Source organism: Lepisosteus platostomus, chromosome 3, assembly GCF_059453375.1.
Source record: "Lepisosteus platostomus isolate fLepPlt1 chromosome 3, fLepPlt1.hap1, whole genome shotgun sequence".
Taxonomy (NCBI): Eukaryota; Metazoa; Chordata; class Actinopteri; order Semionotiformes; family Lepisosteidae; genus Lepisosteus; species Lepisosteus platostomus.
In genome coordinates, this window is record NC_142613.1 from 9710097 (window position 1) to 9737963 (window position 27867).

The 27867-nt window shown below is 51.9% G+C and overlaps 1 protein-coding gene across 1 annotated transcript; it reads right to left on the reverse strand.

The window, feature by feature from the left end:
- Positions 1 to 635: 635 nt before the first annotated feature.
- hk2 (hexokinase 2) lies at positions 636 to 26533 on the reverse strand. The gene is made up of 18 exons (XM_088624405.1): positions 26238 to 26533; positions 17494 to 17656; positions 13753 to 13901; positions 13084 to 13203; positions 12418 to 12513; positions 12163 to 12262; positions 10995 to 11178; positions 10400 to 10555; positions 10063 to 10296; positions 8821 to 9125; positions 8102 to 8250; positions 7807 to 7926; positions 7063 to 7158; positions 6869 to 6968; positions 6451 to 6634; positions 5977 to 6132; positions 5002 to 5235; positions 636 to 4033 (listed from the first exon to the last, which is right to left on the reverse strand). The coding sequence occupies exons 1-18, from the start codon at positions 26298 to 26300 to the stop codon at positions 3889 to 3891; spliced, it is 2754 nt and encodes a 917-aa protein (XP_088480531.1). The 5' UTR covers positions 26301 to 26533; the 3' UTR covers positions 636 to 3888.
- Positions 26534 to 27867: the final 1334 nt, after the last annotated feature.

Sequence of the window (27867 nt, forward strand, 5' to 3'; positions counted from 1 at the left end):
CCTGTCCTCTGTGGCTATCCAAGTCTGCCGGTGTCCAGTTTTCTGTGGCCAGGCTGTGATCACTGAGCCTGTCCTCTGTGGCTATCCAAGTCTGCCGGTGTCCAGTTTTCTGTGGCCAGGCTGTGATCACTGAGCCTGTCCACTGTGGCTATCCAAGTCTGCCGGTGTCCAGTTTTCTGTGGCCAGGCTGTGATCACTGAGCCTGTCCTCTGTGGCTATCCAAGTCTGCCGGTGTCCAGTTTTCTGTGGCCAGGCTGTGATCACTGAGCCTGTCCACTGTGGCTATCCAAGTCTGCCGGTGTCCAGTTTTCTGTGGCCAGGCTGTGATCACTGAGCCTGTCCTCTGTGGCTATCCCAGTCTGCCGGTGTCCAGTTTTCTGTGGCCAGGCTGTGATCACTGAGCCTGTGGGTACCCAGGTCTGCCTGTGTTGCCCAGTTTCTGTGGCGAGCCCATGCTTCCTCAGGATCTGTTTCTTCGTGTGGCAGTCCACAGACTAGTGTGTGACCCAGGATCTCATCCTTACAGAATAAACAATCCAGTTTATAAAGCGCCTTACCACTTTCTCCACAATCTGCCCTGCCCCTTTTTTTCCCCTAATGAAGGCCAACAGTCCAAGTCATCAACACAAGATGAGAACAGTACAGTACCTTTATTTTGTATTGCAATACAATCTTATTCCACAAGAGGGCGCTACTTATCTATCATTTTCTTGTCAAGGTTCAATCACTTGTTAATTCCAGAAGGAAAAAAAGATTAGCAACAGCACTCTTTGTTCAATTCATCCAAGAATTCCACCAGCATCTGTACAAATATTTAATCTCTTTACACCATTTGGCTCAGGTAATAGTTTATACACACATAGGATAAAAAAATAAACTTCTGAACACTGATTTCTCTTCTCCTTTACAGATTAATAAACATTAGAAGTTTATATGGAGCAAACTCTATGTAGAGTATAGCAACCCAGTGATTGTGTTCATGGATGGCAAGAAAGCTCCCATTGCCCAGCCTTTGGATCCATGTCTGGTTTTATGGGGTACAGGCCCTTAGGCAGAGTGTACCATTAGAGAAGAAAAGGACCCTACGTCTATCTACACAAACTTACTCCAAATTGAACAAAGTAAGCAGGATGCATCCAGGGCCTCTTGCAGGCTTATGTCCAGCAGCCAACAACTTTTAAAACCTGCAATGTTTCACACTGCAATGCAATGAGAGTTACCACCACCCCCATCATCAAACAGGTGGATTTGAAGGAAGTTATATGTCCAAAGGAGACCACAGGACTGTGTACTTTAAATGAAAATCAAGGCGCTCCCTTTTCAAAGGTGTTCCCCTTTTGCAGAGACTGCAGCCATAATGAAATCCCTTCTCGGAATATGGTCCGAGTCACCGTTGATCAAATTCACACAGCATCAGAGCCCCCCCTTCATCCTGCACCTTCTGGGAACACAATGGTACATCCCAGACATTTATTCCCTGGATCCTTGTGGAGCAGTCCACTGGAAGTGCAAAGAGGGGTGGATTTTTGTAAGCACACAGTCCTGCTGTCCATGAACAGGAAGAAGACAGGAAAGCAGAGGCCCAGAGCATCTATGCAAAACCCAGAGATTGCAAATGAGGGTGTGGGGGTTGAATCAGGCTGGGTGATTGCCAATTCCTCCCCCAGACCTCCAAACAAACCCCAATCCTAAAAACAGTGACCACTCTGATTTCAAGTCGAAGGCGATGAAAGTCAAAAACTGACATCACGGTTAATATTTACACTTTACTACATTTCTAATAACAACATATAAAACACCTCGCAGTTAAGTGTGTGGTTACAGTACGTACTTACAAAGGCTGGTGAGAGAAAGTGCAGTAGTTTATTTACACCCTAACTGGCTGGCTTTGCTATGGCTGTTGCCAATGGGACACTACAGTCGGTCCCGTTTATCCACACCCTTGATAAACTATAACTAAAAGTTCATTTTGCAAAACAAAAATGAAAAAAAAAAATCAAAATGTTCAAGTTTATTCATACCCTGCAACTGTTAAATGTTGTGTAATGAAAAAAGAACAAATAAGGAATCTGAGTATATAATATCAAGGGTATGAATACATTTGGAGCCCACTGTATACTTCTTTCTGTTGACACGAGAATTGTTCTCGTACCTTTTTAAAGACAAAGGAATAACTTTCTAATTTTATCAAATCCAAAAAGGAAGGAATGAAAAGGCTTGTGGTGACTCCGAAATTAGCATCCTGTAAGATTAAAACTACACTCCACACTTTCATGGTGTTGCGGTGAACTCAGCACTGTGGTCAACATGTTCCGGTTACAATACTTTGGAAACGTCGTTTGTTACTTTGACATTTATACGCAGTGCAAATGACAGAAAGCTTGACCAAGGTGCAAAACGAAGGATCCTTTAGGAGCTCAAACCCCTGTATTAGACATACGTCCTGGAACCCCAATGTGTTTAATATAAAGGGAAAACCGAGACTAATCTCAAGGGGAGTTGTGACTGTAAGAACTTTACTAATATTTAAACCTGATAACAGACTGCAGGCTTCCATACAAGCCATGGATGATCATAGTCCTGCTTGTGCCGGTGAGGGCGTGGGAATCAGGATCGATCCCAGAAGCCCTGTTGGGACTGAAAGCCCATCATGGGCAGGACCCAGGACAGGACGCTAAGCCCATTACAGAGTCACGGAGAAAGGGACAGTTTGGAAGAGCTAATCAAACCCGGGCAACAGGTGTTTGGGAGGTGTGAAGAAACCCATGCAAACTCCACGCAGAAGGTGAGCTACCCCAGAATTGAAACCAGCACCCGAGAGCATCGACAGGCATGCCACCATGCTGCCAGAATGATCGATTTCATGCGACTTCAATTCCCTGGGCATGATGGGAAATCTGCTACACAGCTCCCGAGAGAGTAAATGAAAGAGGTTCGATGAGGCAAATCTAGATCTCTGCTGGATCAGAAACCACAGGAGCAGAGCTACTGCTGCCCCGAACTCCCCCAGCGCACACAGTGCTCTCCCTACAGCAGAGACTGCTGCCACTGCAGCCTCTTCCTCCACGTTTCCTAACCTGCCCACAGGTTTACCCTTGCTGGCTCCAGCCGTTGGCTCTCACCATACTGAACGCGACATTTCACACGCACAAAAAGAACATTCAATAAATAGACACTTAAATATATAAATCAAAAACATAAGACCTATTTCTTCCAGGGGGCTGACTGTGCAGGACACTAGGAACTTATTTCTTTTGAAAATTATTGAACTCAATGCCTGCTGGCTTTAAAGAACCCCAATCAGACTGAACACAAAACAGACACAAAAAAAAAAACACCACATAAGGAAAAAACTTAGACCCTAATCCTAGTGAGGATGACTACTCTAATCATCTGCCTGCTAGGTTTTTTAAATCGCACAAGAACTGGCCCAAACACAGCACAAGTAACACTTCTGCGGTTCCTACATGCAGCTGCTGCAGTTTTAGAGCCGCCCAGCAGGGGGCAGGCATGTTTCTATTTTAACAGAAGGGAGTTTTCTAAATTTCATTGTCCCAGAGGGATTTAGGTTAGAACAAGTGAAATAAAAATCATCCACCATCCGCACCAAAGAAATACAAGCCGTTTCCACAGCAACCAGTGTTAAAAAGAACAAAAACAAAAAAATCCTCAGTGTTACAATTAGTGAACATCGTTTGGCACAGCAATCTCACTTCCCTCCACTCTGGAGATCTTGCTTTTGCTCCTAAAAATTGCATGCTTCTGTTCAGGTCAGTAGGGGGCAGTGGAAGCCACTTGGTTTAATAAGGAAGCTAAATGGAAGCTAAAGTCTGTTCTGTTTCTCTCCTCCCTCCAGCCTGCTGCTCTGCTCTCATTGGCAGAGGAGGTTCAGTGTTGCCCGGCCTCTCTGATACGACAGGCCACTGCTGTGATCAGGGCCGCCCCCTTCCCGCTGCCGTCCTCTGATTGGAGGAAAGTGACGTCACACTGTGGGGCCAGGTCTTGGACAGTCTCATGCAGAATGTTGGAGAAACTGGAAACCAAGAAAGTATCACAGCATTATCACATGGAGATCTAAAGAAAATGATTTAACACTGCAACATATAGCAGCCATATCACCCTGCAACTCACAACTGGCAACCCACTGAAGCTAAGCAGGTGTGAGCCTGGTCAGTACCTGGATGGGAGACCTCCTGGGAAAAACTAAGGTTGCTGCTGGAAGAGGTGTTAGTGGGGCCAGCAGGGGGCGCTCACCCTGTGGTCCATGTGGGTCCTAATGCCCCAGTATAGTGATGGGGACACTATACTGTAAACAGGCGCCGTCCTTCGGATGAGACGTAAAACCGAGGTCCTGACTCTCTGTGGTCATTAAAAATCCCAGGGCGCTTCTCGAAAAGAGTAGGGGTGTACCCCGGTGTCCTGGCCAAATTTCCAATTGGCCCTTACTAATCATGGCCTCCTAATAATCCCCCTCTATGAATTGGCTACATTACTCTGCTCTCCTCCCCACTGATAGCTGATGTGTGGTGAGCGTTCTGGCGCACTATGGCTGCCGTCGCATCATCCAGGTGGATGCTGCACATTGGTGGTGGTGGAGGGGAGTCCCCATTACCTGTAAAGCGCTTTGAGTGGAGTGTCCAGAAAAGCGCTATATAAGTGTAAGCAATTATTATTATTATTATAACTACAGCCTGTCTATACTAATGTACAGTGACTTACACATTGCAGATGAAGGACACATGATGTACAATCTAAGCCATGCTATCTGTATCACAGCAGGTATAGGATATATTCACTATATGCAGAGTATTTATACTAGTGTACACTTGCATGTGTGGATATTAATGCACACAGCAACTCCTGAAGATGGAGACCCACAGGTCAGAAGATTTTATCATTAATCCACAACTGATAAATTAGGTCACTGAAGTGGATTAGGGAATTCGGCAAGTAGCGGAAACGCTGGACACCCTGTGTCCCGTGTCTGTGCGAGTGACTCACTGAGGGTGCAGCTTGTACAGAGTGCCGTCCACTCCCACGGTGACCTTCAGGTGGTCCAGCCGGCGGTTCTCGCGGATCTTGTCCACCACGGCGGCGAGGCCGGCCCCGCAGAGCTGCGCCGCCCGGTGCGCCACGGCCGTGCACACCTCCTTCACGATGATGCTGTCGTCGCACGTGCTGTTCAGGCCCAGGTGCTGCAGGATGGAGCGCACCTGCCGCAGGGCCAGACGGTCACTGCAGAGCGAGCGAGCGAGACAGCAGTGAGGCCGAGAGACGCGCACCGACACCGCCAGGACTTCAAGGGGAACTGCAGGGCCAATTTCTCAGACCACTTACTCCACCTTGGTAACAAACTAGAAATCAACTGACGGGATCGCACAATTGGACAAATTCTGAATTTAAGCACAAAATCATGAACTTTTCGGAAGTACTGTATAGTCAACAGGTTGTTGCAAACCCCTAGTCTCGCTACAGGCGAGAGGGAGAGCTCGCACGAATGTGATGTGGAGCGGCCCTTCCTGCTCACAAGTCACCGTAATGCCTGATGGAATGCGGTGTACGAGCTAATAAGTACAGATTGCGCAGCAGACATTTCTCCGTAGAAAGTTTCCAACGTGATCTGCACGCAGAGTTAACAAGTAGTATTTGTCAGCAAAACCACTTCAAGATCAAGAGCAGTTTTTCTATTGGATTAAAAGAGATGTATTCACTCGCCGGCTCATTTACGCTGTTATAGAACTGCACACGTTACTGGAAGTTGATTCGTTCTGAATCATAGAACACGGAGCTGTGCATACCTGGAAATTTATTTTCCGATGTAAATTGGAGGTTTTACACACTATTGTGTACATTTTACTTGCATTGTAGTTTGAAATGCACTCATCAGTGCTGTTTCTTCCTAACCCCAGAATATGAAAATAGCATAGCCGTTCCCCTTTAAGACTCCATGCCCGCGCAGGAGAGCCTGTGCCCTACCTCTCGATCTGAGACAGGAATTTGGTCTCGAAGATGCCTCGCGTCTTGAGCCGCTCGGAGATCTTGCCCCGGAACAGCAGCCCCCGCTTCGTGAAGTCCAGGAGGATGTTCCGCACGATCTCCCCCAAGTACATCCCGCTGATCATCTTCTCGTACCTGAGAGGGGCGGGGAAAGGCAGGAGGAGAGTCGGTAAGACTGGCACTTACAATGGAGACCTGGATTCCAGACTTGACACGGGCTGACACAGCTGTTACTGTCAAGCAAAAGAACCAGAGAAACGTGGGAGCTGACCCAGAAACCATACCCATTTTCTCCTTTTCGGATTGTAAAATTAGATGCAGTGGCTATAGTGTGAGGGGAGGGTGCCATCTTGAATGATCTCTCTTGGGGAGGAGGCAGCACTCCTAGGTCACTGAATGCCAAGCGTTCCCGATTATGGAGAAGTGGCGCGTGGCACGCTCGTATCCCGGTACCTCTGCTTGCCAGGATTGAGAGACAGCTCGTCCACGGCCTTGTCGAAGGGGGTGAGGAAGTCGTCCAGGCAGCCGTTGTCTCCGAAGGCGCCCCACTCCATGTTGATGCACATCCGCCCCTCGCTGCCCTCCACCAGCTCCACGTTCGCCATCTCCTCCATGTAGCAGGCATTGCTGCCCGTTCCTGAGCACAAAGACAGACAGAAAGGGGCCGTTTACAGGCGCAGCCCCTGGACCGAGAGAGACCATGTACCGTGCTCTGCACGGTGCACACAGCGCGTCACGGTAACGATCTCCCCGGAGTGGACCAGCAGGCATTGCTGCCGCTCCCACGCCAGGATACCGACGTCACAATGACAGGAGCTACATCTCCAACGCTCCTCCCAATCGGAGCAGGGACAACCCCACGCACACTCACCCACAATCAGCCCCACTTCACAGAGGGGGTCTTCGTAGCCACAGGTCATCATGGTGCCCACTGTGTCGTTGACAACGGCAACCACGTCCAGGTCAAACTCCTACAGCAGAGGAGAGGGGACACACGGTCAGCCGAGGTCGGATGAAACGGATGTCCATCTGCAAAGGAAGTGCAAGCGTCTGGTGAAATCTGACCTCACGGCGGTGAATGGCGTCCTTCAGCAGGGTGACCACGTCCTCCCCCTCGCAGCCGGACGCCTTGAAGCCCTTTGTCCACTTTAGCAGGATCCCCTGGGGGCAGAAGGATGAGAGGCATGAGACATGGGGATTAGGCGGTGAGAGTTTGCCTGGAGCAAATGTGTTCTTCCCACGTCAGGAGTGCAATCAGATAAGATCACTTTATTGGCCATATACAATTTCTTGCATTAGGAATTTGTCTTTTCGCATACCCCAGCTTGCTCTCCATGAGACACAAAGACGGGGAGAGAGAAGCTTGGGGTCAGAGCGCAGGATCAGCCATTTATACGGCACTCCTGGAACAGCTGGGGTTGAGGGCCTTGCTCAGAATTTCTCTGCCGGCCGTGGGATTTGAACCCTCCGGCTACAGGTGCAGATCCTTAGCCACAGTGCCACCACACCGCCCCAAAAACTTGTGCCCGAAGTGGGTATTGAACTCGGATCGCCTAGACAGAACCACTAACGGCAAACCCGCTGTACCAACGGGCTGCTCAGGAGACCGGAGCAGTGAAGCACCAGGTAAGTTCTTGCTGCTCCACGTGCAACGAGTGCAGTGAGATGAGAACTCGAGGTCACGAGTGGAAATGAAGAGTATCCAGCTGCAGGACTAAAAAACGGATGTGCAAACATGTGGCACTGCCAGCGCATCTCCAGTGAAGCGCCGGAGCTTGGCGCTTGCCCACCGAGCGGCGCCGTGCCCACCTGGTCCAGGTTGTTCTGGTGGCAGGGGAAGGAGAAGGTGAAGCCCAGCGGCAGGGACACGCCCTTCATGCCCATGTACTCCAGGAAGTCGGCGATGCAGTGGACGATGTGGTCAAAGAGCTGCGGGGGGGGGGGGGGGGGGACACGGGAGATGGAGAGGGACGTCATCACGAGAGGAACACAGCACCGACCCGACTACTTCACACACAGACGCTCCATGGAGGCTGCAGAGGGTCTACTGCAAAACCTGTGCCCCACGCAACGACCACTGTTCTCCCCTCGGGCGAACCCGCACCTCCTCGCCGGTGCCCTGCATGGCCTCCTGCGGGATGGTGTAGATCTTGTTGTGCATCTCCACCGTGCGCCTCTTGCTGTTCCGCACGCGCACCAGCAGCACGCGGAAATTCGTGCCGCCCAGGTCCAGCGCCAGGAAGTCGCCCCTCTCTGTGGGACAACGGCAATAACAACAACAAAAAAAAAAAATCAGCGATGAGCCTTTCGGGAGCAGACGGTCGCAGACACAGTCTTTGACAGGAGAGACACTGTTGATTCAATAACGATGCCGCTGAAAAGAAAAATCGGGTTCTTAGCTCGGTTAAAGGCTGAGAATGGCGCTAACAGCCATTTATCACAGAACCAAATACGTAGCTGTAGCGCTACGTGTGATCCATGATCTGGAGGCCAAGTACATCCCAGGCAGGTGCTAGAGCCTCTCTACCGCTTAAAACCCAGGACCACCAGAGCACCCCCTTCGTCAAGCTGGGAACTGTGTGATCGCGATCACCTGCTTCATTTGGCGTGATAATTCATTTAGGAATGATCTGCAACACACATCTTATGAGGACCAGGGTTTCCTCCCTCACGAACAAATCACCTGGACCCAGCTCGTGTTCCCCATCTTCAGGGCTGGGGTGATTTGGGGGTGACCTCCAGGCATGCTAGGTGGGGGTCCCTCCAGCCCCGCGGCCGCACGGCCCTGGTTGAGACCCAGGGCGAGGGGAATGAGGCGCTCACCTGTGCCGTCGGGCGTGGAGCGGACGTAGGTGGGCAGCATCTTGACGGAGGCGGAGGCGTGCGTCTCCCGGCGCAGCCCGGCACCCATCTCGGCCCTCATGCGCCGCTTGACCTCCAGCAGCGCCTCCCGGTCCAGCCGCAGCCCCTCCAGCGTGGCCTGCCGCTCCGCCTTCTGGCTGGCCAGCCGGTGCGCCACCGCCGTCACCATGGCGGCGCCCTTCCCGCTGCCGTCCTCCGAGCGCAGGAAGCGCACGTCGCAGTCCGGCACCAGCCGGCGGACCATCTTGTGCAGCCGCCGGGCGAACCTGCCGGCGGGAGGGGGAGGGGGTTCGAGTCAGCGCCGCCTTCCAGCGCCACACGGGGGCGCCAGCCGGCCAGGGGGGGAGAGAGGAAGGGAATCGGGGGCGCTGCCAGTGTGGACAAGCCGGTAAGCGGAAGTGCTGGTAGCCGGAGCGGTGAGGGACAGGAGGAGAGAGGGAGCAGGAGGGCTGGAGAGAGGAGGCGGCGGTGAGGGACGGGAGCAGGGAGGAGGAGCAGGAGGGCTGGAGAGAGGAGGCGGTGAGGGACGGGAGCAGAGGAGGAGCAGGAGGGCTGGAGAGAGGAGGCGGTGAGGGACGGGAGGAGAGGAGGAGCAGTGAGGGCTGGAGAGAGGAGGCGGTGGGGGACAGGAGGAGAGGGGGAGCAGTGAGGGCTGGAGAGAGGAGGCGGTGAGGGACGGGAGCAGAGGGGGAGCAGGAGGGCTGGAGAGAGGAGGCGGTGAGGGACGGGAGCAGAGGAGGAGCAGGAGGACTGGAGAGAGGAGGCGGTGAGGGACGGGAGGAGAGGAGGAGCAGTGAGGGCTGAAGAGAGGAGGCGGTGGGGGACAGGAGGAGAGGGGGAGCAGTGAGGGCTGGAGAGAGGAGGCGGGGAGGGACGGGAGGAGAGGGGGAGCAGTGAGGGCTGGAGAGAGGAGGCGGTGAGGGACGGGAGGAGAGGGGGAGCAGTGAGGGCTGGAGAGAGGAGGCGGTGAGGGATGGGAGGAGAGGGGGAGCAGTGAGGGCTGGAGAGAGGAGGCGGTGAGGGACGGGAGCAGAGGGGGAGCATGAGTGCTGGAGAGAGGAGGCGGTGAGGGACAGGAGAGGGGGAGCAGGAGGGCTGGAGAGAGGAGGCGGCAGTGAGGGACAGGAGGAGAGAGGAGGCGGTGAGGGACAGGAGGAGGACGGGAGGAGAGAGTGGGAGTGGGAGCCGGCGAGCGAGCCTTACTGCGGGTGCTTCTTGTACACAGAGCCGTCCACGCCCACCGTGGTCCTCAGCCGCTCCACGCCCTTGTTGTCGCGGATCTGCCGCAGCACGGCGGCCAGCGTGGCGGCGCACAGGTGGGCGGCGCGCGTCGACACGATCTGGCAGATCCGCTGGGTCGCCACGCAGTCCTCCTCCGAGGGGGAGAGGCCCAGGCGGGTCAGGACCTCCTGGGCACGCTCCAGCCCCTCCTTGTCGCTGCGCGGGGGTAGAGAGGGTGAGCGCTCGTGCGTCTTCCGGGCCAGCACACAGCGGACCCCCCGGAGCCCCCCCCACCGAGCCCCCCACGGCCCCCACTTACTTCTCGATGGCGGAGACGAAGCCCGTCTCGAAGTGGCCCGTCGTCAGCAGGTCAGGGGTGATCCTGCCCTCGAACAGCAGGTCCTCCTTGGCCATCTGCACCAGGATCAGGCGCACCAGCTCGCCCATGTACATGCCACTGATCATCTTCTCGAACCTGGGGCACAGCCGCAGACGCATACTTGTCATGATTACAATACAACGTAAGTTTAGTCAGCAAAGCAGAAGAAATGGATTAAAAAAATTTCCAATATTGAATGGTGTCTAAGTAGCGTCTTTAAAAGTAGCATCTCAAAGTGCTTCACAGTAAGCTTAAAAAAACGACATGTTACAGTATAAGGATAGCAAATTGCAGAACGTGCACACAAGAGGCTAGAGGTGCAGCAGATGATACATGATCTTTAGGCAAATTCAGTGTAACACCTAAAGAAGTCACTTCAAAAGGCTCATACAGTCAGCAAAGTGCCAGGGCATGAGGGAAAACTGATTGGACGGCCGCAAGCATGCATTCAGCCCGACTCAAGGCCCATGCCCGCACTGGCAGGGCAGAGTCGAACCCGCGCCCGCAAAGCCGAGTCGAGAGAGCGGCGCCTCACAGCTGCTTCCCGGGGTTCAGCGAGCCCATGTCGATCTCGCGGTCGAAGTCGGTGCGCACGTCATCCAGCGTCCCGTCGTCCCCGAAGGCGCCCCACTCCATGTTCACGCACATGCGCCCCTCGTCGCCCTCCACCAGGTCCATGTGCCGCATCTCCTCCATGTAGCACACGTTGGTGCCCGTGCCTGGGGGGGGGGGGGGGGGGGGCAGGAGATGGCATGAATCAAGCCGGGTTGGCACACAGACGGGTCTCGGAGTGTTTCTGCAGCCTTGCTCCGCCTTCAGAGTCTGCTCTGGACCATGAGAGGCCCTTCACCAGCCTTGACCCAGCCCAGGCTGCCCGATCTTCCGGCTCTGCTCTTGCCAGATGATGGAGGAGCCTTTTGTTCCAGGCACTGCCCATGGGCAGTTTTCTGGGGGGTTGGTATGCGCAAAATTAAAGTAGTCTCAAAAGATGAAATTTAGTCACAGTGGGAGATATGACTCCTTTTTTGCCTTTTAAACCACTTACACCCTGTTATCCAACATGTTCTGTAGACATTTATGTCTTACTGCATCATGTATATTATTTTTAAAAAGCATTATGAAGCCTGAAGACAACACCCTTATGTACACAGATCCCACTTGCTAACCCCATGTGAAAAAGCACATTGCAAACCATGACTATCTACCATTAGTGCAGACGTGTGAGCCTGTTTGCTGTGGTGAAACTACACTTCACCCGGCCTTTGAAGCCGCTGTGGCGGCCTCTAGTGGCAGGTTCTAGTCACTACAGCGCTCTGACTCTGGCAGTCTGCCATGGACCCTATGGAGACATAGTGTGAAATAGGTTTCACAAGGAAACGTGGAAAAGCGGCTTCACTCTGAACCCTGCTCCCTACATGCTTCCTCCCCTTCCCCCCAGCTGAGGTCTCGAGGAAGTGTGACTGGAAACCGCACAGGAACAGTCCGTTTCTCGCCCTGCGTCTACGACAGGCTCTTGGGTAACAGTCACAGACAACAGACAACAGCTCCTGCTCTTGAACAGGAAGGTGAGCAAAACCTCTCACTGGGACACAGATGTGCTGTCGCTGTAAAGCACCAAGCCGATCCTGTCAGGCGCGGACTGTGTGCTCGGACTGGGCTCCCAGGACAGGAGAAAACGAATTCTTAGGTTCTCCAGGACTCACCCACAATCAGCCCGATCTCGCAGTTGTGGTCGTCATAGCCACAGGTCATCATGGTGCCCACGGTGTCGTTCACCACGGCCACGATATCGATGTCGAAGTCCTGCAAGACCACGTTGACCCGTCAGTGCCCGGCTGTGCTGACCGCGGCGTAGGGCGAGAGCAACGACTCGCCCCTCGCCCCCCCCTCCTGGTTCTGTGCCCCCCTCTCCGGTCACCACCCAGCTATGCCCAGCTGCACCCCGAGCCAAGACTCACCCCTCTCTTCTTGATGGCCTTCCTCAGCAGGGCGACCACATCCTTGCCCTCCACCCCGCTGGACTTGAAGCCCTTCGTCCACGTCACCAGGATGCTCTGTGTGCGGACAGACAGGACAGGAGGTCACAGGGGGGTTTGTGGCCCTTTGTCTGAACTATAAAGTTCTGCCTCAACTTCAGTATAAAATAATCATCAGAAGAGCAAAAAACTGAATTCTAATGTCTTAAAAATGCTGAAAATATCTAAAACCTCTGAAATCCTTATTTTTTCACCACTAAGATGCCACAAAGAGGGACAGACAGCATGGAAAAACTACTGTGCTGTTATATCACTGGTGAACCCCTCTCTGTTTCACTGCTCTAGAGAAATGTGAAGATCTGCACCACCAGCGAGATCAGAAAATCCCACCTGACGCAGGAATTCTGTCAACAAGACCAATAGGGAACTGCTGAGACTCCCAGGGAATAGGAAACTATTTATGGAGACTTGTGAACAGTCTTTGGGTAAATGCCCATTTGATAAAATGCAAAAAGACACTTGCAGATTCCCATAAGTTAAGGGAACTAAAAAAAATTGCAGGATTTAGACGGATTTTTAAAAGCAAAGCTCTTTTTTATATTGCACAGCTCTGAGCTACAGGGCCCTGCTGAGCTCAGGCCAGCTCACCTCGTCCAGCTTGGTCTGCTGGCAGGGGAAGGAGAAGGTGAATCCCAGGGGCAGCTTCTTGTCCTTCATGCCCAGCTTGTCCAGGAAGTTGGACAGACACTCAGCGATGTGGTCAAACAGCTGGTGGAGGAGAGGAGGAAGTGCAGTTCTGATGAGATGGACACTGATGTCGGGTTGATTTGTTCCCTCCCATTATCAAACGTTACCCAGACCCACACCTGCGGTCATGAGTGGGGGACCAGCTATCCTGGCCTGTGTGCTTAAATCCGGATTCACTTCCCACCCAGGATACAGAACGTTTCCAAACGACCTTCTTCCTCTCCGAAACTTTCCCACCTCGCTCCTATTCTCTCCTCCCACCTCCACCCATGTCCACGCCCTTCAATGTCTCTTAACTCCGTCTCTCCTCTTTACCCAATCTCAGAAAGTACACCCCACAAAATACGGGGGTGCTCCGCTAAGATGGAAATGCTTGGCTTCTGCCAAAGACGAGCTTCCACACTGGCCAGGCTGCAATCAGAGCCTCGAGCTGGGCAGCCCTCTCAAGAATGGCCTCTCTGCCCCTCCGCTCAAAACCGAGCTCAGGTCTCCCGACGGATCCCTTCCGCTGCCATGTGCCCATCTGGCCACCAGGGGGCAGCATTGACCTCCCCTCCGCCCCTCTCTCACCGCTGTCCCACTGCCTCTCATCAGGTCCTCAGGGATGGCGTAGATCTGGTTCTTCATCTCCACCTTCTGCTTCCCGTTGTCGGACACTTTCACGTACAGCACGCGGAAATTGGTCCCCCCCAGGTCCAACGCCAGGAAGTCTCCCTTCTCTGCGCACAGGCGGGAGGAGGAACAAGAACAGCACAGTCAGCGACAACGAGGGAGAAGGACAAACATGATCAAGCCGCAGACCGGACCTGAACAAAGGCATGTTTGCTTAACACACAGCAGGAGGGGGGGGGTTGGGTGAGCGACTGCCAACGCCGGTGTCGGGCACGACTGCACAATAACGGCAAGGTGCCCCCTGTGAATTGAGCCTGCCAGCCAGGTGAGGGTTATTTTAGGAGTCTCGGCTTTCAAGTCCACGTCAATGTTTTGAGTGAACCCTTGCCTGGCTCGGTTTCGCAAACACTTCTCCTCCAGCCTTCCTGGATCTGTCACTGCCTCGCTGACAGACCCTTTTATTGCGAGTGACTTGCACCGACGTCTGGATCATTAAACTTGCGAGGCCTCTCCAGAAACTCGCTCTCTAGGCTTATTTACTGCTCTGCATCCTACGGAATTAAAATCAGGCAGTGTAGCTGCGAAACAAACAAACAGTTCTGGTTCTGGTAAGCAGTTTGATCCTTACGAATGTAACAATACGTCTGCACCCACTCACACACCCCAGTGTGCACACGCAAGCTGGGTATTGAAACGCAAATGCGTCACAGGAAGATGAAACCAGAAGTTGAGACAAGGGATTTGTCTTTAAAAGAAGTGATGTAAAAGAAACCAAGTACATCAGTTCAAGAACAGGAAGTTTAATGCAAAGATGAACTGTGGTGACTGTGTTCCGCTTGTACAAGAGATAGAACTACTAAAGGAAATAACTCCCAGAGAGAGAGAGAGAGGGGGTTCCTGCTGTTCTTATCAGAATGACGGCAATATAAGCACCTAGTAAGGACCTGTGTCAACAGTGAAGGTAAACAGAGCCCAGCCTGCCCCTGAGCTTCCTCTTGTGCACACAGCGTTCCAGCCAAGAGCAGATCTTTTGCTGGATTACTGCACTAGTGCACTCCTGCTGCCAAACCTGGAATGTGAGCAGTTGTGTACTGTAGGCACGCTTCACTGAAAGTGTGGTCTTCACTGCAGGTTCAACTGCAGCATCCCTGGAGAATGAGTGCAATTCAGTGCCCAGGAGTAAGAACCAGAGAGATACCGACTGCCCAGTCATGCTGTCAAAGGGATTCTGGGATCATTAACCCTTTCACTGACAAACCCAATAAACTGGCTTGTGTCGCTCAGTCGTGCATGGGATTTGGTGCTCATGTTCTCAAACAGGAGGGTAAGCAGACCTTACTAGGATACAAATCTGCTGTTCCCGTTAGGTAGAACAGAATGTAGAAAAGTCACTATCAAACACATTTAGCTATTTGTTGAGAGGATGTTTGTGATCAATGAAATGTAATAAGGCCACTAACTACAGGCTCACTCTGTACAGTGTGGTATAGAAGCAAATTAAGTTTTATTTTTCACTTCCTCCAGATAACTCTGCATGTCTGGACTGTTGCTTGAAACTGGAGGCTTCACGTCTCTCAACACGCCCTGTAATTAAGTGTGTAAAATGGCCAATGGCTCTGCCAAGCATGTGAGAGGGAGGACAGGCACAGGCCTCACTGCTCTCAGGCCCCTCTGGCTGGTACAAGGACTGTTGTGAAACACGGCGATTAACAGCTGCTGAAAAGAAAAGTAACAGGCTCTTCCAAACTGCACCAGATAGGAAAGCAAAGCCCTGCCCTGAGCATGCTCGCAGTGCGCACACCCAGTTACTAACACTCCTTAAAATCTCTCGGAGCACATCTGTTCTGGATTCTGAACTACAGGCCAATCCTCAGTTCCTGGAGTGCCGCCAACATCTACTGCTTTCTGTTCTAACTTAACTTTTCATTTAGCTGCTGTAATAATTATTTTATTGATTTTTTTTTTATTCAAAGGCTTTAAAAGTTGAGGATTTGAACATCCTGACTTTGCTGGACTTAAGTGGTATATTTGTAGATTATATGATAAAATTCTCTCTGTACGTGCTGACCCAGGTCTTTGACTTGCACAGAGCAGCAGGCCGGACTGAGACTGGCCTGCTGCTCTGTGCAAGTCAAAGACCTGGGTCAGCACGTACAGAGATAATAATAATAGAGGACACCAGCTGAAAGGAAAAAAAACACGAAGTGAAAAGGGAGGATTCAAAACAAAAATGTAATCTCTGAAAGGAAACATCTGCACTAGCGCTATCTCCATTCGCACTCGCTGCTGAGCACTGGAGCGGGACACCGAGGTGGCCCTGAGCACAGCGAGGCTGCAGCAGCCAGACTGTCAACACTCTGCTCTTCCCACGGATCAGCTGTGGGACCCAGACATAAACACCGGGCAGCAGAGAAGGCCAGGCCTTGCTTTGGGCCTGTTTCCTCACTATTTCTGCATTCCTTCGTTTGACAAACAAGCTCGACGGTTATCACAGTACACTCCCTAAAGTGGGCCCAAGTTCAGCCCACTGGCAGAGACCACTTGCCGTTTCTCCCAACGGGAGACGATTGCCTGGCACAGGCAACACTGAAGGAACTGGCCTCTTCATTCCACACACGGCAACATCTGAACGACCACACTCACGCATGCAGTTGGCTATTTTTATTCATTCTTAAGATGACCGTTAAGGGTCTTTAGGTGTTACATTGTATGGATTGTAGAGGATGCAGCCTGCTGCGCTGTCTGTGGGCCCAGCTGCGTCGCCTGCGCACGCACGCTCGGCAAGCCTGCACCCGGCTGCGTCGCCTGCGCACGCACGCTCGGCAAGCCTGCACCCGGCTGCGTCGCCTGCGCACGCACGCTCGGCAAGCCTGCACCCGGCTGCGTCGCCTGCGCACGCACGCTCGGCAAGCCTGCACCCGGCTGCGTCGCCTGCGCACGCACGCTCGGCAAGCCTGCACCCGGCTGCGTCGCCTGCGCACGCACGCTCGGCAAGCCTGCACCCGGCTGCGTCGCCTGCGCACGCACGCTCGGCAAGCCTGCACCCGGCTGCGTCGCCTGCGCACGCACGCTCGGCAAGCCTGCACCCGGCTGCGTCGCCTGCGCACGCACGCTCGGCAAGCCTGCACCCGGCTGCGTCGCCTGCGCACGCACGCTCGGCAAGCCTGCACCCGGCTGCGTCGCCTGCGCACGCACGCTCGGCAAGCCTGCACCCGGCTGCGTCGCCTGCGCACGCACGCTCGGCAAGCCTGCACCCGGCTGCGTCGCCTGCGCACGCACGCTCGGCAAGCCTGCACCCGGCTGCGTCGCCTGCGCACGCACGCGCGGCAAGCCTGCACCCGGCTGCGTCGCCTGCGCACGCACGCGCGGCAAGCCTGCACCCGGCTGCGTCGCCTGCGCACGCACGCGCGGCAAGCCTGCACCCGGCTGCGTCGCCTGCGCACGCACGCGCGGCAAGTCTGCACCCGGCTGCGTCGCCTGCGCACCCACGCGCGGCAAGTCTGCACCCGGCTGCGTCGCCTGCGCACACACGCGCGGCAAGTCTGCACCCGGCTGCGTCGCCTGCGCACACACGCGCGGCAAGTCTGCACCCGGCTGCGTCCCCTGCGCATGTTCTTTTACGATCCTGGTGTCGGAGGGCACGTGCAGGTACCCTGTCGTCTCCCTGCATGCATGTGCCCGGCTCCTCAAGTGTCTCACCTGTGCCATCAGGGGTGGAACGCACGAAGGTGGGAAGCATCTTCACGGCGGCGGTGGGGTTGGTGTCGCGGCCGAGACCTTTGTCCATCTCGCGGCGGAAGCGGAGGGAGATGTCCATCAGCGTCTCGTCGGACAGCCGCATGTGATAGAGGTACTTGTCGACCTGAGACAGACAAGCGCACACACGGTCAGAGTGCTCCTCTGACAAACCAACACAGGGAGTCCGATTTCCCGCTCCAAGAAATTTGCAAACTATGTGACTACAAATTTTTAAATGAGGTACTGAAGCAAAAGGTTTAGAAAAAAGAATACTGTACATATTGTACAGCTCAGCAGGGAATTTTGATAGAGTAAAACTTCTGGAAAACCAACACCAGCAGGCCCCATCCTGTTGTCCACTGACCCCTGGTGGTCCACAAAACTACTACAGGGGGTCTACAGAAAAGGAAAATGCAATCTTTACCACGAACCGTATTTAAGGCTAAAACTGGCATCATTCCAACCTGACGTCCTGTTTTTGAGTCCTTAACACTTACACAGACCTTGTTTTTTTCGTGTCTTGTTTAATGAAAAGAGATGGCTGTACTCCCATTCTGTTTGCAAAAATAAACCAAACAACTGTAACACTAACATGAATCCTGGTGGGAGGGCTCCATTCCACTGTGTTAATTTACTAAAAAAAAACCTACGACAACCAATTTGCCCACTCCAGCTGCTGTAGCTTTTCAAGGGTGAGCTTATTTAAACACGCAGGACGATGCAGAATGTATCAGTACAGGCAAAGTCAGAAACAAGTAGTGGTGAATTCATCACACCCTCCTTTCCATTCCTCTCCCAATCCCCACTCCTGGTCTAAGAGAGTGCCGGGCCGGCAGGTTTCAGAAGTCAGACTTTTAAAACAATTTCTAAAGGCCAGGAATTACTATGACCAATGAGGTGGGGGTGTTCCATTAAGTCATTGGGAGATCATTTGAAAGAAAAATCTGAAAATCCTCCAGCCCTCAAGGACCAGAGCTCTCTCCATTGAAACATTACTTATTCATTGATCAACGGCTTAAACCAGTGCTCCCTGATCTTTCAGTACCAGGTGATCCTGGTGACCTAGAAGACTAACAGGACTGGGGCTGGACTAACGGGACCCCTACCCTAGACTCTCACAGCTCCCCTTCCACACTATACACACCCCACAACCCCTACCTGTATGGAGGGACAATTTCCTCTGACTGGGGCAGCCCTGCCACAGGACTCGGGTTCCAATGAGCAAACAAAGAGGCACCATGCAGGTTTCCCGTCATTTGCAGCCTCGCTCATGTTTTGCGCATGTCGCGGCAGGCCAGAACATCGGCACCAGGCTTGCGGAGCCCTCTCGGCTTGACTGCTCAAGAAGAATTCTGCAATGAGCCTTAATCACGGGGCCTTTCGGACAGCAGAGTCACACTGCTCGCCCCACCCACACTCGAGTCATTTCTTGTAAAACCCGTTCCCTCCCTGGAAGCGTCTCTCACAGGCAGGAGGCCCAGTTCCACTGACGCACTTTTTAAACAAACTCCTCCAACAACAGGCCCCCCTGCCTCCACTATAAACCTGATCCGGTCCCAGTCCTGACGGATGTTCAGTCTGTAAGGACCGAAGTACCTGACTGCAGCAAAGGAGTAACATGGGGGTTTGTAGCAACGGCGGTCAAGTAAACAGATGCTAAATAACACCCACTCTAGAGTATCCCACCGAGTTCCCGTACAAGTGTTTTTGACCGAAAATGACCTAAGGCATGTGCCTGAAAAACGAGAAAGTGTTTCTTGACACAGCCATGCAGATTCTCAGTAAACCACTCCTTGCAGGGCAGATCTGGACGACAACTGGCTGCAGTTTTTTTCTTTCAGTCCCTTGATCATATTAACCTGTACTCTCGCCTGAGGACCTACACGCCCTCTCATGCCCCAGTAACCCCAGGTCTGGGGCACCCTCTCTCGCCTCAGGACCTACACTCCCTCTCATGCCCCAGTAACCCCAGCTCTGGGGCACCCTCTCTCGCCTCAGGACCTACACGCCCTCTCATGCCCCAGTAACCCCAGGTCTGGGGCACCCTCTCTCGCCTCAGGACCTACACGCCCTCTCGTGCCCCAGTCGCCCCAGCTCTGGGGCACCCTCTCTCACCTCAGGACCTACACGCCCTCTCGTGCCCCAGTAACCCCAGGTCTGGGGCACCCTCTCACTCCCTCTTGTGCCCCAGTTGCCCCGGTCCCTCCAGGTCCAATGCACTCTCTTGCGCCCCAGCTCAGAGACTCGAGTCAGCAGCTGCCTCTGTTAAGTGACAGGTGGGAAATGTGTCCACTACGATGAGTGCACCACCTATGACAGCACCATTGTAGCTTCCCAACTGAACAGACAGACAGCTCACATAGAAAAGAAGAGTGACCCCAGCAGGATCACCGCCTTGCCTTGCAGGCTGGGCCTGGTATGTTCTTGGATGGGAGACCTCCAGGGCAAACCAGGTTGCTGCTGTAGGTGCTGTTGATAAGGAGCAATCTTGTCTCTAGACCACAATCTCCCAACCAATGCCCCAGGATAGTGACCACTGACAGGAGAGAACACTGTGCCTCGAATGAGACATTAAACTGGGGTGCTGACTACTTGGTCATCAAAGATCTCATGGGATATCTTCAAAACAGTAAGGCATATATAACCCATTGACTTTACAAAGCAATGTTGTGTTTTGAGACAACTCCATCAGCTTGAGGAATGCAGGGGCTTATTATCTAATTGCAATGCTACGAAGAAAAAGAATCTGAAGACCATCCAGGTGTCCTATATAAATATTAAAATAAAAACTGGATGATCAACAGAGGGAAGAATGTGTGGTATACAAGCCTTTCCAAAAGTGCAATTGTCCCTTTTTCCACTGGCTCTCCCATGGTTTCTTGTTGAGCATCTCCATCAGGCCCAGCGTGATGCAAAATCCACCTGCTTTTGTCAAGTTGGTGTTTTGGTACCAACGTGTTGTTTCTCCCTTCATCGGGGCTGCTCATTTTATGGCTTACCACTATAGTATAGCCTACAGATTCCGCTGAGATAAGCGCACAAACCCACAGTCAGAAACACAAATCGCACCATCTTGAAACTAGCAGGCCATGAAACACGAAGGACTTCATTTGCTGGAGGACGGAGGTGTTTTTTTTTTTTGAAGAAAAGATCTTTTGAGAAATCGCTGTGCTAGGGGCCGTGAGCAAGCCATCAAGGTGACCTCAGCAGCCCGGCCAGGAAAAGGACACTTCCCAGAAAGCACCAAACCACCCTCCCCCCAGCTCACAACCACCAGCTTCCTCTTTCCGAAAACTACGCTACCAGAACACCAAGAGCAAGGGGAGGGCAGCACAGCACAGACTTGCACAAGTTCCCCACCCTTCTGCCATGTGACTGGAAAGACACACACACACTCTCTCCCCACGATCCAGCTACACTGCGCAACAAGTTAGCGTCAGCTGTTAAGACATTTAAAAAGAGCAGGAGAACGGTGGGGGAGGAGGAGGAGACAGAGGAGTTAAAGGGCACACGAGCGCACAGAAAGATGCACATATACAGACCGAGCACCTGCTTTTCCTGATAATGCCAAAGGTGAGATTATAACGGCGCACGCTTATACAACTGACCGCTGCAGAACGCTCCATATAAATGCCAGAGACGCCGGCAGTAAATGTGACAAAGGAGGGCAAAGCAGAAAAGTTTTCACTCTGCTGCAGTGTGCAGCCCAACTCACAGGGAGAAAGACAGAGGGAAGAATGTGGACGCAGAAAACGGGAGGAGAGAGCAGAGACGAAAACGAACAGAGAGACAGGGAAAGTGGGGAGGAGAGAGGCATGGAGGTGGGCAAAAAAAAGGGGGGGAGCATAAGAAGGGAACAGCAGGAAGCGAGGGAGCGATGGGGAGAGAGAGAGAGGGAGGGAGAGGGGAGTATGTGCAAATCCACACGCTCTCAGTCTGCCACTGGGTATCGAGTCCTGTTATATAAGGAGTAATCGCGGCATTCAGGCACAAACGCACAGCTGACCGGAGACCAGCAACACTCAGCGGGGACAGGGCACGCACACGGCCCCTGCCCACCCCAGCACAGACCCAAGCTCATGGCCTGCGGTGCCCCTTATGCCATCGCAGGGGGTGGCCTTACATGCCCCTACATTCTCACCCGCTGAGCTTAATCATGACATTGATCTCAATTTTCCAAGCCTTTAGGGGTCAGTAGATGTGAAAATGAGCCTTCCAGAACACACAGCCACAGTCCGAGTGCACCTGTCAGGGTCCCAGCTGACCCGATGCCTCACCTCTTGCTGGATGCTTTAGGATCATTGCATATGAAGTTTTCGAAACTTACCTAAGTCTGGGGGTGCCTATATTGCCCATGAGCTCCTGCCATGAAGGGCTGAGGTTTGTCTTGGGGAGACGCCGGGGAACGTCCCGCTTCGAAATCAGTCACACCAACTGACTGAAGCAGGCGTTGTCCGAGGGGGTCTTTTAGACGCTCCTCCTAGACGAGCCGGACCCCAGCCTTGGGAGAGGCCTTCTCTTTCCAGGACAGGCAGGACAACGTTTTAAGAGCTCAGAAACATTAACAAAGGGGGCAAGAACTGGATGAATCCAGGGCCAGGGCTGGGAACCAGTGCCCTGGGGGCACGGGGCAAAACCGCTTCACACGGAGAGAAGGGCCAGCAGTGCCCCTGTCCTGAAAGCGGGCCCATGTGGCCTCAGGTCCGAGCCAAGCCAGTCGGTACAGGTAGACAGCAGCTAGAAACCCCATGAAGACAAAGCAAGGCCCCTCCGAAATGTGCCGCACAGACCCAAGGTATCCTACAACCACTGGAGGGCTTGCAAGAATACACAAAATAATCACAGAAAATGACTTCCTAGGAATCGTATTTACTTTCCCTTACACAGCCTGCGCTCCTCAAAGGGCTCAGTGGCTAAGGATCTGCGCCTGTGGCTGGAAGGTTGGCGGTTCAAATCCCGCGGCCGGCAGAGGAATCCTGGCCGACCCTGCGCTCTGACCCCAACCTCCTCTCCCCGTCTGTGTGTCTGCGTGTATGCAAAAAAGACGAATTTCTAATGCAAAAAACTGTATGGGGCTAATAAAGTGATCTTATCATTCTCCAGATCAGCCTCCAATGAGAAGTTCCCGAGATGTTTGCCCTTTGCATCTGGGAATATAATAATAATAATAATAATAATAATAATAATAATAATAGCTTACATTATATAGCGCTTTTCTGGACACTCCACTCAAAGCGCTTTACAGGTAATGGGGACTCCCCTCCACCACCACCAATGTGCAGCATCCACCTGGACTTTGCCATATGACTATGCATGCCATATGAATATGACTTTGCCTCGTCTCTCTGCCGGTACTCTACAATGACCCGCACGTACTGGGACACTCAGCATGTCGAGTGAAACTCATCCCTTCACTCCATCATGCACGCTCAGAGCCTGCCAAAGTCCCACAAGCACAGCGCTTGCATGAGAGCTGGGAAGCGGCCAGTTGTAAGGGACCAATAACACCCTTATCTGGAAAACAAGCACAGCGCGGAGATAAGGCATGAAAAGCTGTTAGCAGTTCTCAAAGGTACTTGATAGCTCCTATCGGCACAGCATTCACTGGACAATGAAAATATTAACATCCAAGCCCCACGGCTTCCTGCACGCATGACTTTTATATAGAGAGCGCCATTGACATACTGCGTAAAGTCCCGGGGGAGTTTGGAAAGTTACAAGCCTGATGATACAGAAGTGCTCAGGGGACGCACATATAAAGCTCGAACACATCCACTGTGTCATCGGGCGTGCAAACGCCAGGGATAGTTTTGCCAACACGCCCCACTGCTCGAGCGGCTGAAAATGCGCACGTGGAAATGAGCCCCCGCTGAGGAATCCACCAGAACCGGCTTGTGATTTCACTGCTACAAGTCGGGGCCTTTTTTGTGGCTGGAAGGCCTCCAGACATGAATAATAATGGAAGCAAGTCATGCATGTTTCTTTCCCAGAACTTCACTCCTGTACCATTACTTATACGAGACTGCGAGTGCTTTTCTGGACACTCCACTCAAGCACTTTACAGGTAATGGGGACTCCCCTCCACCACCACCAGTGTGCAGCCCCACCTGGATGATGCGACGGCAGCCATAGTGCGCCAGAACGCTCCCCACACACCAGCTATCGGTGGGGAGGAGAGCAGAGTGATGAAGCCACTTCAGAGATCTTGAGCAAGAACATACTCAAGATCCCTACTCAAACTCCCCCTTGGTGTGCGGGAAAAGGCACAATCTCTCTTCATTGCGCATTCGGGAAAACAGCTCCCGCTGCGTAGCGCTTTGATCCAGCTCAGGTTTTTCAAGCAGGATCTTGCGCAAACTGTACAAAGGGAGTGGAGACGCAATATACAACATTATATTGGCTTTGCAGTCGCATATTTACATGCATTCTGAATCAGGTGGCAGGCAAACACGTATGCAAAGTCACTGCCAGAAGGAGGTTGACAAAGAGGAGCCTGTATCTTCTACAGCCTGGAAGAGGGCCAGGGGCTGTGCAGTAGAGGCCTGATCCGCTTCGGCAGGAGCAGGTCGAGCAGGTCGAACCCTGCTCTGTTAGGGTGCTCTTAGGAGAAACCAGGCACAGGGCACTGGGGTCGAGCCCCAGACTCAAAGGAAATAACAGAACCTCAGTGACTGATCGGCTTCTCCCTCATCACGGTTCAAACCAGCTTTCATATCTTACAGGGGGAAGGAGTGTAGGAAAAACTTGGGGGGAAAAAATGAAATAATGGCTCAGCAGTCGTCATTATCCTGAGCGACTTACAAGTTTTTGTACTTTTAGGGTAAATCCAAGGGAAAAAAAAAAGATTGTAGAAGTTATAGCCAGGAACAAATCATTTGGATCTGACATGGTGTATGTTAAGTGGTAAATTATATAGTTATCCTTTTTGAGGTACTTGTCGACAATGACCTACGCGTGTTCCTATTCTCGTCGTCGCTCTGTAACCTTCAGGGCTGAACTCCGTGACATTAGCCGGGAGCAGGAGACCAGGCTCCAGCCCGCAGCGCGTTCCGGGCCAGAATGACGCCACCTGAACCACGGGGTCACGTGTTCGACCCTTTTTTGTGGGGGTGCTGTTTCACCGCGGTCTGACTGTAGGGGAGACCTGGAGCCCTTGAGGAGGAAGAAGGCTGAGTTTCCTTAAATTTGGGAAAGGCAGGACAGGCACGTCTCTCGCGTGCCCCAGAGCACTTAGGTGTTTTTATTTTGTGTGAGCTATTCAGCACTAAGTCCGAAAGGAAGGAAAAGCGCACCCCAAATATCGACTTTCCTGGGTCTGTGCGAAAACCATTAGTGTTAAACAGCTTGATAAATATATACATCCGGAATCCTAGTTCTTATCTCTGACTTTGACCATCCTGTTAAGAGGATGATAACTATCCTTTAATAGGTCCCTTTAAGTGCGAACTGAGATCGCGGAGCAGATAACACGGAGCGTTTCAGGACAGCCGAGGCTAAACAGGCGTCTGAAATTTAAGAAAAAAAAAAGCCAATGAGAGCTATCTATACCTTTTCGCCTCAGAATAAGACTTTACCACACCGTAAGGTTTTAACTGTGTCTCTGGTGGTACAGGCACGATTCTTTTGTAAATTACGCCGCAAAGGTCACTGGAGGTAAAATGATTGATGCATACATTTAAAACATATCGAAGAATCAAGAAAATACGAGACTTCAAAGGTCTATCAATGCTATTGAAGAGATCGGTTACGTGTTAAGTTCCGTCAACAATACTTTTAAATATGAATAATTGGTTATATTTCGAACACACATCGGCGAGCTTTCCGTGTCTTAAGTGTTTAGCGTGTCGAGTCAGTGGGGAAAAAGACACTCCAAGTCATTCAATCGCAGTCGTCACCGCAATAACTTCTCTCAAAAACTCAGGCGCAGCTAACTGGCCTGCGATTGTTTCAAATTGATCAGGGATTTCAAAGCCGAAAGGAAAGACGAGGAAACCAGCTTCAATTTCCGCGGGGGGGGGAGTTCCACGAAACAGCGGAAAAGGAAAAGAAAGAGCCCTCGTGAATTCTCACCACTTGCGCAATCATACTTTCTTCAAGTTAAAAACAAAATCGAAACGATTTGAAGAGACGACCACTAAATTCGAGCGCCTCGAAGCTACGTGTCTGAACTCAGGCACCACGCAGCGTCACACATCTCCGAAACTGAGGGTAAATGCTCTCGGCGTGTTCTTGCATATTTCATCACGCACAACCAGGAAAGAAGGGCAAATTTGAGCCCGCAAAGTTCCAATTCGTGGGTTGTCACTTATTTACATAATTCTGTAGAATAATACAATCTACACTGAAGAGGTTTTAGACTTTTCCTAACACAGAGCAGAGGACGTCGCTGCAGGACGCACTGTTAAGGTTTTAAACCCGATTGCCCTATTCAAAGGGAAGCTATTGTTAAGGTACGATGTACTATGATGCTAATAAGGCCCAGGGAAATTACGGGCTGCAGATACTCGAACTACTGACAGAACTCACAACATTTAAACTTTAAATTAAAGTTTTTTTAAGGTCTAAATGATAGGAATTAAGTCGGGTTTTCATAGTTTTTCTCGAAATGTGTAAATGAACATGTACACAGTTGACGTAAGTACACGTAAGTGAAATATTACGTATTCATTAAAACATTAATGGGAAAAAAACTTTTAAATACTCACTTTTTGTACTTGGTCATGACTCAGTTCCGTGAAAAAGTATGCCAGTAAATGCGAAGCAATCATGGTTCCCAAATTACGTTCCCCAAAATACAATGTAACAAAAACGAATAAATTAGATTATTTTTTTCTCTTTTTGATTGAAGTCCTCGCCCCTAATAGTCTTGCTTTCTGCGCGGCTATTTGAACCCGTTTTACTTTTCTAGCTATAAAATGTGCTACTCGCGTTCGCCCACGAACATAGCCAGTACTTCGCTTCCAGTTGCCGGCAGATTGATTTCCACGATGTGGACTGACGAAGGGGTTTCCACATGTAACTCGAGCCTCCGCTGACGTCACTCGAGCCGGCCCCCCCGGATTGGCAGAGCGGAAGGTGTGGTGCTGGTCGGGCCAATGAGCGGCGCCGCTATCGAGAGAGAATGGAGCCTTTCGGGAAGCCGCGAGAGGGCGCGGAGTGACTAGACTCATTAGAGCGGTGCGACGCGTGAAAACTGGCTTTGAAAAAGATGGCTTAGGCATTACTCATACATCCTCCATCACACACGTACAATGCGCTTGACTTACGGTCACAAGGCACGTCCCGTTAAGAGGTCAAGACTAACTGGAACGGGGGGAGAAAATGACACAGCTTCTCCCATGTAACCAATGGATTGGCCGGCTGCTTAATTCATCACATGAACTAGAAAACCAGGACCGACCGGTAAACTCCCCTTTGAAGGCAAGCGGCTGCCTACACTTCTTTTTAAATTATCCTAAAGTCTTCTCACTCAGGTACTTGAGTTCCTTTTACAGCAGGTCAGGGGGTCTCCTGCCCCGGTCATAGAGAGAGCCAATCCAGCTTGTCTAACAGGTCACCTGTTTCTACAGATTGTTACTGATGAATTGAGCAAGTCACCTGTTCAATGCACAGAACTCTGTCCCTTGAGGGCCAAAAGCTGCTAAGATTGTGGTGCCAAATATTTCTACATCACTTGATTTCACCAGCTTAATATGCCAAAATGAAATTGCTCCAAATCTCTTGACACCGGAGATGTAGTGGGGAATTATAAAACTGACTGGACAGGAGCTCTTCGGGTCCGGAGGTGAAGACCCTTCCCCCAGGGTTGCCACTGTGTTTAAATGGAAGTGGTGAAATTCAGCGTTTTGGCTCAGTGAAGTGCTCAGCACCCTGGGGACTGGAGCTCTGCGGAGTCTGGAATAATCTGCTTCAGTCAGCTACAGGGCCAAAGAAGCATTTCCACTACCTCCAGGCCCCAAGCCACCCCTGGCGTCTTCTGTGCCTTTCCTGAAAGAGAGCCGATGCGTAGGCCCACTAAACTTTTTAATGAAGCTTGATTGCTTCTTTTCGGAGCTCAGAAAAGGCCACAAAGGTTTAGACACTTACCCTGCGCAGAATAACCTGATCTCAGGTCCACAGCTCCGCTGTTTCACTGTACTATTGTTTCAATGGTAGTCTTTCTGTATGTTTCACCGTTTGTCCAACCAGCACCCAACTTAAACTGTGTTTTTCTTTAAAGCTAATCATACACTCTTCTGTTTGCTCCGGGCTTTGCGCGTCTACCCAGTGGCACAGCTCCTGTGGGCACTCAGTATGAATTACTGTAGTTCTTATCAGTCTGCAAAAGAACAGGTT

What these genes read in the sequence shown, in the direction of transcription:
- hk2 (XM_088624405.1), bottom strand. Translation starts at nt 26,300, where the DNA reads ATGATTGCTTCGCATTTACTGGCATACTTTTTCACGGAACTGAGTCAT. An exon ending in GTCATGACCAAGTACAAAAA is followed by an intron (nt 17,657 to 26,237) that starts GTGAGTATTTAA and finishes TGTCTGTCTCAG; the next exon opens with GTCGACAAGTACCTCTATCA. An exon ending in AGCAGACCAAGCTGGACGAG is followed by an intron (nt 12,514 to 13,083) that starts GTGAGCTGGCCT and finishes GTCCGCACACAG; the next exon opens with AGCATCCTGGTGACGTGGAC.